At 35.7% G+C, this 10,424-nt stretch overlaps 1 protein-coding gene across 1 annotated transcript; it reads left to right on the top strand.

The window, feature by feature from the left end:
- The first annotated feature begins 3,778 nt into the window (after positions 1–3,778).
- On the top strand, positions 3,779–10,110 carry LOC113505643 (hemolin-like). The gene is made up of 6 exons (XM_026888446.1): positions 3,779–3,805; positions 4,106–4,161; positions 4,712–4,853; positions 6,686–7,288; positions 9,208–9,410; positions 9,773–10,110. The coding sequence occupies exons 2-6, from the start codon at positions 4,113–4,115 to the stop codon at positions 10,036–10,038; spliced, it is 1,263 nt and encodes a 420-aa protein (XP_026744247.1). The 5' UTR covers positions 3,779–3,805; positions 4,106–4,112; the 3' UTR covers positions 10,039–10,110.
- The last annotated feature ends 314 nt before the right edge of the window (positions 10,111–10,424 follow it).

Genomic DNA, 10,424 nt, shown 5'->3' with positions numbered 1-10,424 from the left:
TGATGTATTAAGATTCTCGGAGTTTCAGAAGACTGCAATACTCAAGTTCCCACTTTTCGTTTACAGGTGCCTAAAAATGTATAAAAACTACGAGTCGTGCCGGAGACGTCACGTCGATACGAGGTTGTGACTGTGTTTTAAATCTACTACTAAATTCTTTGATTCTTATTTCGCGAATTCCCAGTGTGGTCCCTCAGTTCACACGCACATGTTTTCGCGAGTGTACCGACCACTATTGTATTCTGCTTTTAATATTTTTTCACTAAGCCTTAATTTATAGTTTCAAGGTGTCGCTATCTCTGAGGTCCCGGGTTCGATCCCCGGTCGGGCCAATGTAAAAATTCACATTACTACATTGTCTCGGGTCTGGGTGTTTGTGGTACCTTCGTTGTATCTGAATTCCATAATACAAGTGCTATAGCAACTTACTTTGGGTTCAGAACAATGTATGTGATGTTGTCCGCATTTATTATTTATATTACTATTTATTAGTAATCCAATGAGGTTTGACTTTTAGGTACCTACCTGCATTACAAATGATGATCTAATATAGCCAGGGAATCACATAGCGTCTACGAGGTAACTTTATTCCTACATTTTCCTTTTGTTTCGTTGCAAGAAACTTCCTTAAGACAATTTATTAAGATGTTTTATAATATGGTGCAATTTAAGAGGTAAAAGGTCTGGGTGAATAAAACATACGGTAAAACGGGGTGAATAAAGGCATTTTTGGGGTGAATAGGGACGGAGGATTTGTTAAAATTTCGACGTTTAACAAGACAAAATATTAAAATTGTATGAACATTCTCAAGTTGCTCATAAAATCATTGTGTTTAAGTATTTTTTATGTCGCCAAATGCATGATTCCCTAAAAAAAGGGATTCTTCAGGGATTCTTAATTTTATTGTAAACCTGTTATCTTGGCAAATAAATGTACCTAAGTATTCTTTTAACTTTCGTAAAACCCAGCGGGATTGTTCCCTACAGCGTGCAGAGTCATAAGATGGTGTCTAAGTACTTAATTCCTTTTGACTTGTCAAGAAACATCCGTTACAAGTGCCATACAGGAAGTTTATTGCAAGAACGCATTGTAAAATTTAAGGAAAATATTCGTAAAGTGTACTTTGCTCCTGTTATTAGCTCCGTAAAGACGAATCATCATTGGTAATGTTTTTACCTTTATCTGAAGAAGTAAAGGCAAACATGAAAATACAAGCTGTAGTCTGCTGGCCCGCCCTCTAAAAATGACCGCACGGGAATATTAAATCTTGATAAAAACTATCATATATATGTGGTAATACTAATATTTTAAATGCGAAAGTAACTCTGTCTGTCTGTTACGCTTTCACGTCTAAACCACTGAACGGATTTCAATTAAATTTGGTACAAAGATAGAGTTGACCTTGAGAAAGAACAGGATAGTTTTTTATCCCGGAATTTTGATGAGTTCTCTTGGAAACGCGACATACCTCGCGACCGACCTCGACGCGGGCGAAAAGCTAGTAAACTATATGTTAACCGAGTTTCGTCTAAATCCATTCAGTGGGTTTTGCGTGAAAGAGGAACAAACTTACAAACTCTTGCCTTTATAACACTAGATACTAGTAGTGTTAATTAATTTAAGTGAAGCCGCATAAACTATAAAAATAGGTGCCTCATTAATCATAGTACGCCTTTATGCGAGCGAAGCAGTGGGCAAAAGCTAATCGACAGTTGTATCGGAGGGAATATCTAAAAATATCCTTCCATTGCAAGTAAGCGCTAAGCACGCCGTCAACAAATAATTTTAAAACCAGTAGTTTGTGTGTACCGTTGTAAAAACATGTCTTGTTTAGCTCATTACAAGTTATGTTAGGTTATGCACCAGCTTCTTGTCTTCAAACATGTTTATTATATACCAGCTCTGCCAGCGACTCTGTTCTTGGGGCAGTATTAGTTATTTACTAGCTGACCCAGCAAACGTTGTTTTGCCGATTTTTTTTTTCGTATCTATGTATTTTTAATGCCACATTATAAAAAAAAATAAAAAACAATTTCGTCCAAAAAATTTAATATTTTTAACATGCAATGTCAAGTCATTCATGATTGATTCATGTTGGTATCAGTTCCCGCTTAGATAGGCAATCTTGGAACAAGTTCTTGTAACTTGCAACCTACTTGTAAACGCGAAAGTTTGTATGTATGGATGTTTGTGCCTCTTTCACCCAAAACCACTTGTTATCCGTATTGTAAACGGAAAGACAGCGTACTGCTGGGGTTGCGCCGTTTCTTCTCTCGCAGCAAAAGCACTTAGGAAACGGTGAAGGGTGGGCGAAACTAGATGCTGTATTGTTATTTGACCTTTTAAAAAGTGGTACTTAAATGACTTTTCTCACTTGATTTATGAGTCTTCTTTCTTTTTTATTCGAAGACTTGATTTCATTGAATCCCCACTGTATATATTGCACGAGTATATTTCCAGACACTCAGTTATTCCACTTTTACCCCTCACACCGTTTACACTCGCACACGTACATATTCGGCGGCCATGACAGACAATCAGAGACGTCAAACTTTTAACACCCCATTTTTGCGTCGGGGGTCCAAAGGCTTTACCTCACCCAACATCGATCTACCCAGATACAGACAACATAAACAGACAGACATTTTCACCATATTTTTACCTTTTAAAGAAAGCTATTTCATAAGGAAACCAGTGCTCGTATAATAATTGCCTCTCCAGTAAAGTCCCGTGTTTATGTAGGTAAGTACTTATGCGGTTTATTAAAGCAACAGGCACAATACAGATAGGTAAGAAGGTTTAAGACTAGACGGAAAAACGTATTGAGGAAAATAGTTCTGAGTAAAGAGGTTGGATATCTAGGAGCAATAAAAAACGATGAATGAATTAGCTAATTTGTTTCATGTTTATAATATTCAATTCTTGTGTCGCGGTGTTTTTAGTTAAACAGAAACGGCTTAACTGATTCTCATGAATTTTTTTGTACAATCGGGCATCTATTTTTCATCCCCTGAGTGATTTTTTTTTCATTCCTTTATAATCTTTTTGAATTCCATGTATGTCATTTGAGACTAGGAGTTTCTCGCGGTATTTTTTTTCAAAAATGATGCTTTTCTGTATGCAGCGAATAGTATCAGTAATTTATCAGTTAAACTTGTCAAAGTCGTACAATTATGGGAAAATTCTATACCAATTGATACGGAAGCAGTACGGTTTTATACCTATTTGTTTAGTCTGAAGTAGTCTGAACACATCGTCATCGTTTTAGCATGACGATTAATTAACTGAATATCAATATTTGTAAGGTTTCCCACGGATTTCGTCTTTACATAACGTTTGTGTTTATCCGATTAAGTTCTTTCTGTATTTAATGAAAGGAACTGCTAAATACATTTTACAGAAAAACTGAAGTTATTTATTTTTTATATTAAGTATAAGATATTGGGAATGAAATGGAATACAATTTTATTTATAACACATCGTATTAGGGAGTCAGGGAATCATTGTCATACTAAATTTTTAATAAATTCGCCAGCCGACGCGTCAGCTCATGATTAAGGACTCCGATTTGGGTCCGAAACTAGTCGTTCACCCCCGATAAATATCTACGCGTGAGTAACACGTAAAATAATTCGGCCCCAGGCCCTCACAAACAAATATCAAAATAGGTATATATGTTTACTTTATTTAATAAACCTTCTGCTTTTTTTTTGTATTCTGAATAATCTGAATCATTCGCATTCAATATATAAAGTGCCATCGTCCGCCATGATGCGTAGTCTAGTTCCCGCCAACTGCGGAAAGGTGCGTTCTTTATTGAAATTGTTTTGTTTTTAATTACCGCGCAATATAATAAGTGCTATATTTTTTCGATTTACGTCTTTACATTTTATTTTGTAGTTTTAACAAAAAGCTTTTAATTACTCTGAGTTATTTTTATTTTATTTTATCATAATTGGTTTTTGCATATAAAACATCAATATTTCTTTCGAAGGCTAAAAGTTAATGATAATTACAGATCTTTGTACTTTAGTTTTGTTAAATTTATATTAGATAGTTAAGATAATGTGTGAAAATATGTATATTTTACAATATTATTCACAGATTCAAAATGTATCGTATCACATCAACAGTGGTTTTGGCTGCCTGCATAGTTCTATGTAAGTTTTTATTAATCTTTTAATTTTAGAAAAGGCATGTAAGCCTTTGATTTAAACAGAAATTCCGACAATCATGTTCAAAATAATGATTTCGAATAATTTCTTTAAAGTGACAGAAAAAAATATTTTGTTTTTTTTTAATGCCAGATAAGTAATACCTATCACTTAGGGAGTTATATTTATTTAAATAATATTAATGTCTGTCATATGAATTTCAATAAATTTAAATTCAAAACAACATTAAACATTTTCAAAATAGACATAAAATACCAGTCTAACTAGAAACTTGTCTAGCAAAGATTTTATCACAAAAGCCAGTTTGGATTTATAGATTAAGTGTCTTTAAGTCACACCACTGAGGAAAAATGTTTGCGTGATGAATACTACATTTTTTCAATGTCTGGGTGTGATTTATCTATAATATGTATGTGTTTAGAAATATATAAGTATGTTTATCAGTTGTCTAGTACTCATAATACAAGCTTTGCGTATTTTGATACAAAATGGCGTTGTGCGAAAGTTGTGTGTTATATTATATTTTTTCTTTCAGGCACGGCATTGCCCGTAGAGAAGCAGAAGGTCCAAGAATTGCCCGTGCTGAAGGACCAGAAGGCTGAGGTTCTGTTCAGGGCTGACAACTACTCCACAGCGTTCCTGGAGTGCGCCCTTGAAGGGCACGGGAAGGATGTTAAGTAAGTTCTAATTCATCATCTTCATTGTCCCAGCTATGTTGGGGTCGGCTTTCAATCTAACTGGATGCTAAGTACCAGTGTTTTACTGAATTCAGTTTAGTGAAGTGAAATGGAATTTGATTCTTATTTGAATAATCAAAAGGTATCGTTTTAAGTGACATTTCTAGACCAGGGGCTCAGCCACCTTATAGTCAGAAATTCCAAAATTTAAGTTACATAATTTGAAAGGTCCCACAAAATCAGAAAGTTTTTGAAGTTATGCTCTTAAACTTATTCTTTCAAAAAACGCGTTATAAAAATATGATGAGAGTGAAATTTTACGATGCACGCGCATCAGTGCCCAAATTTTCATTTTTCAATTTTTATTTATTATTTCAAATAGAAAAACATTTGGCTACCGCTACTGTTCTATTACTCTCTTACGATAAAAAAATACTTCGATTTTACTGTACGGACAGCCGAGTGGTTGAGGTCACCCAACCAAACCCACTGAGTGCGCCGTGTCGCGAGTTCGATCCCCGCGTAAAACAAGCGTTTATGTTTCCCACAAATAGTCGTAATCGTAATCGTGAAATCGTAATTATTCATTGATTGTTTAATTATATTTTATTATACAAGTTATATCTTTGATCATCTCATAATACTTCTGCCAGTATCTTGACAAGCCAAGTATTTTCCTCAATAAAATATTTATGGGTAAAACAAAATCACCGTAGTCTTATTTCGTAACGAGCTAAAGCAAAATAATAAATACTACAATAATAATTATTATTGTCTTACAAATCTATACTCTATACTAATATATAAAGCTGAAGAGTTTTTTTGTTTGATTGTTTGTTTGAACGCGCTAATCTCAGGAACTACTGGTCCAAATAGAAAAAATCTTTTTGTGTTGAATAGATTATTCATCGAGGAAGATTTTAGGCTATAAACCATCACGCTGTGACTAATAGGAACGAAGAAACAATGGAAAATGGGAAAAAAACAGGGCAGTTTTAAATCATAACTTATATCTTCAACCCACGGGGACGAAGTCGCGGGGAACAGCTAGTAGATAATACTTGCTTCTGATCGCGGATTCGCCCGCTTGGCAGTCGACAATAAATTGTTAGCTATATACTACCATACAAAATGTCATCGAAATCTGTCCAGCCGTTTGAACGTGGAGATGTAACAAGCATGCACACATACTTTCGCATTTATTATATGAGTGTCGTAGCTAGCTGTAGTTTTAAAAGGAAGTTAAATTAAATAATCTTGTATCGCTGCCTCTTTCGATACGATCGCAAAAAGCGCAAGTAAAAAAGAAATAAAATTACAACTGTTCAATTATTTATATCGCTATGTTAAGATAATATTAAATTAATGCAGTTTGTCTGTATGTCACTGTGGCGTAGTTGTTTTAAAAACCAGATTCTTTTCAAGGTTGTTTTTAAAGTCAAACGACTTGACTTTGTATCTTGCTTCTCTTGATTATTTTTATCTAGGCGAATGTATGTGTGCTTGTTACATCTTAACGCTTAAACCGCTGCACCGATTTCGATAAAATTTATTACACAGTTAGTTGACATAATGTGACTCTAAACGTATCCTAACAGCTTAGTTTTTAAATGAAACCTCTTATTTGACCTCTAAGAAGGTTGCTTAAAACTTTTAACGCTAGGAGGGAGTATTCAACGATAAATGGGGTGGAATAGAAAGAGACAGAGTGAGACTGAATGTAGCATTCGAATTCATTTCCACATTACGAAGCTTCATTTCCTTCGGGCGGAGAGACTTCACTTACATTTTTTCGTTTTAATTCTAACTTAACAAATAAAACCTCTTTCCAGATACACCTGGTACAAAAACGGCCAGATCTTCGACTGGGAGAAAGCAGGTCACATCGCTCAACGCCCTGGCGAAGGCAGCATCATGTTCTTCAACCCACAACCATCCGACGAAGGACAATACAAATGCCTTGTCGAAACCCCCGCTGGGATCGCAAGCACACGAACAATTACCCTGAAAAAAGCTTTCATCAACATCCCAAAAGTGACACTTCAAGAGCATAGACCAATAGAAGGGAAACCGTTTAAACTGGAATGCAAAATCCCCGAATCGTATCCTAAACCAACAATACTTTGGAAAACGCAACTGGTAGCTGAACCTAGTATTATAGAAGACTTCTTGAGCCAAAGAATCACTCGTTCCCCGGACGGTGCGCTGTATTTCTCGAATGTGACGGAGGAAGATGTCGGTGATAAGTTTAAATATGTATGTTATGCTCAAACTCCTGCATCCAGGGATGATGTCCTGTTAGCTGAACATAAACTGGTCTCTTTGGAGAAGCCTAAGACGCCGAACGATGGAGAGCTGTCTTTGCAATACGTTACAAATGATATCACTTCGAAAGTTGGAGATGTGACCATGATTTACTGCATCTACGGTGGAACGTGAGTAGTTTTTTTTTTTGTTTTTTATCCGAAAGTAGACTTTTTTGAGTTAATTAATTCTTTAATATACTTATTAAGTATCTAACTTAACTTTCAGCACGATGATTTCACGACGATCTCGTATATATCTTCGTAATATTTTTAACGACAAAAACTTATAATTGTCTTCAGATAAAAAAAATCTGGGCAAAACTTGATGAATTTGTCAGACCAAAGATAAATAAAATAAAAAAGAATCAAGAAAATCGGTTCATCCAGTCCAATTTTCTAAGGCGACAAACAAAAATAAATCTATTTGAGATCTTTCTCTTTTTTAAAGTCGGTTAAACACATCTAAAGTTATAAGCAGTTAGACACAAGTATTGCCGAGACACTGGGCAGAGCAAGACAAGAGATCGTATTCACAAGAGCACATTTTGATTTTATAACAAGAAAACTGCATTAAAATAAAAACACAATTTATTCAGCTTCATAATCAAATATTGAATAAAAAATAATATTCAAAATGAAAATAACTAGCATTATAACAGTCATCAAGGTTAATAATCTGAATAACGGGACTAATACATTCATTTCGTAGGTACATGAAATAAAAAAGTTACCTACTCTAGTCCGCTAGGTAGGGTCGTGTGAAATCTCCATTTTCTATTTGACATTATAATCGTATTACATGGTTCAAATCATTTATTTCACCATAAAAATTATATCTGTAAAATTGTCTTGCGATAAACATAGAAATTTTCTATTTCTTTCAATTATGTAAGCATGAAATAACTTTGAAAAATATTCGAATAAAAAACTATTATTTTCTTATCGTGACATATTTCACATTTTCTTTGCACTCAATAATAAATATGTATTTATTACGATTTGCTTAATAATGATAACAGGTCTTTAATGCGGGATTTTACTAGTGTGACAGCTGTCAAATTTGAAAGCTGTCAAGATAGCGATGAGTTCAGTTTCACATATTTTTGTAGGGACCAATGAGTATTTAATGTTCACATTCAATAAACAAGTAGATTCTTATCTGCTTAATTCATAGCCTGAAGAGTTTGTTTGTTTAAACGGCCTAATCTCAGGAACAGCTGGTCCGAAAATATATTTCAGTGCTATTATTAGCCTATTTATTGAAGAAAACTATAGAATATTTACCATTACGCCATAGGAGCAGATCAGAAATGAAATATATTGTTACAAAAACAGAGGAAAGTAGCGTGCGCTCTAAAACTCGTTATAAATGTTATAATATCGTTATAAATAATAAATGCGGACAACATCACATACATTGTTCTGAACCCAAAGTAAGTTGCTAAAGCACTTGTGGTATGGAATTCAGAAACAACGAAGGTACCACAAACACCCAGACCCGAGACAATGTAGAAATGTTAATTTTTACATTGACTCGACCGGGGATCGAACCCGGGACCTCAGAGCTAGCGACACCTTGAAACCGGTGCGTACGCCACTCGACCACGGAGGTCGTCAAAACTAATAGTCCGATTTGAAAATCCACACTTAACCTTGCGGACAAAGTCGCGCACATAAATAATTAATACGACCCCGCCGCGTCTGCTCATGATAAGGTCTCCGGTTGGGCCCGAAACTAGTCGGGCTACCCCGATAAATACGCGTGAGTAAACCGTTACATCATTTTATAAAAAACTCGCGTGGTTAGAAAATATAAGTTGTGATTTATATCTGCCCTGTTTTTTCCACATGTTCCATTGTATCTTCGCTCCTATTAGTCGCAGCGTGATAGTGTATAGCCTAAAGCCTTCATCGATGAATGGTCTATTCAACACAAAAATATTTTTTCAATTTGGTTCCTGAGATTAGCGCGTTCAAACAAACAAACAAACTCTTCAGCTTTATATATTAGTATAGATTAGGTTGCTAAATGACAAAATTTTCCACAGCCCCCTGGCCTACCCCGACTGGTTCAAAGAGAACAAGCTGATCGAAGCCAAGCCAGGAGACAGGATCACGGACCACAACCGAACTGGAGGAAAGAGGCTGCTCATCAAGGAGACTCTGTATGAGGACCAGGGAACCTACAAGTGTGAGGTGAACAATGGAGTCGGCAAGAAACTGACGCATAGCATGAAGTTGACTGTCGTCAGTAAGTATCTTGGACCTGAAGTTTTGTCTTCTTCTCTTTAACTATATCTGTACAAGTTGGTCGATCACAGGCTAAGATACGCTTGATTCGGTTGGTCGGCTTGGTCGGTCCATCTCTGACTTAACGAGTTTCTGTGTTTTTTGGAAGGCACGTTAATGTAGTTACAGGTAGTTAAAAGCGAGAGAGTTTGGCAAGCAGTCTTACTAAATGGTTGAGGAGGTCGGATAGGTAGTCGCTCCTTGCACACTGATACTCTCGCACTAAAGACCTGCAAGACAACAAGTTCCTTTTCATTTAAATTTTCTAAACAACTTTCGGTAACCTACAATAATTTATTTAACAAACTTTTCTTTTCCCAACAGGCGCGCCAAAACTGTCTCAACAACACGAAAAGCGTATTCTCGTTAAGGAAGGCGAAGATGTATCCCTGCCGTGCAAAATAACAGGTTTACCAGAGCCCAAAGTAACTTGGACTTACAACACCAAAGCTGTCAGCGAGCGCGCCATTTACAAAGATGGCGTCTTGAAAATTAAAAACGCTAAGAAGGGTGACACTGGTTACTATGGCTGCAAAGCCGAAAATGAACATGGCGACTTATACGCCGAAACTCTTGTGCAAGTCGCTTAGGCTTTCATTGTATTTTTAATTTAAGTTATGTGATGATTTTTTAACCAAATAAAGGTTTTTTTAAGTTGAAAATTAGTTTATTTTTATTTTTCATATCCCTTTTAGCTCAAGCCTATTGGTCTAGTGGTTAGTGATCCCGATTGGCATACCGGAGGACGTGGGTTCGATTCCCAGTTAAGACAAATGTTTATCATTTTTATCTTTTCAAAATGTTGACCTGACAATATTATAAACTTTATCGTTGCTTAACTTTGGTATACATTTTTTGACTGGGATAGCAAATTAGTACACGTAGTAGTCTAATAACTAATACGGGCCTTTAAATGTCTCGTAGCTGCATGAAACTGCCCTTTTCCCTTGAGCAGTTCACATTGGATTTTCACATG

Source organism: Trichoplusia ni, chromosome 26 (genome assembly GCF_003590095.1).
Source record: "Trichoplusia ni isolate ovarian cell line Hi5 chromosome 26, tn1, whole genome shotgun sequence".
In the NCBI taxonomy this organism is placed as follows: domain Eukaryota; kingdom Metazoa; phylum Arthropoda; class Insecta; order Lepidoptera; family Noctuidae; genus Trichoplusia; species Trichoplusia ni.
Note: the sequence above shows the minus strand (reverse complement) of the source record. Positions and strands in the feature narration are given on the sequence as shown.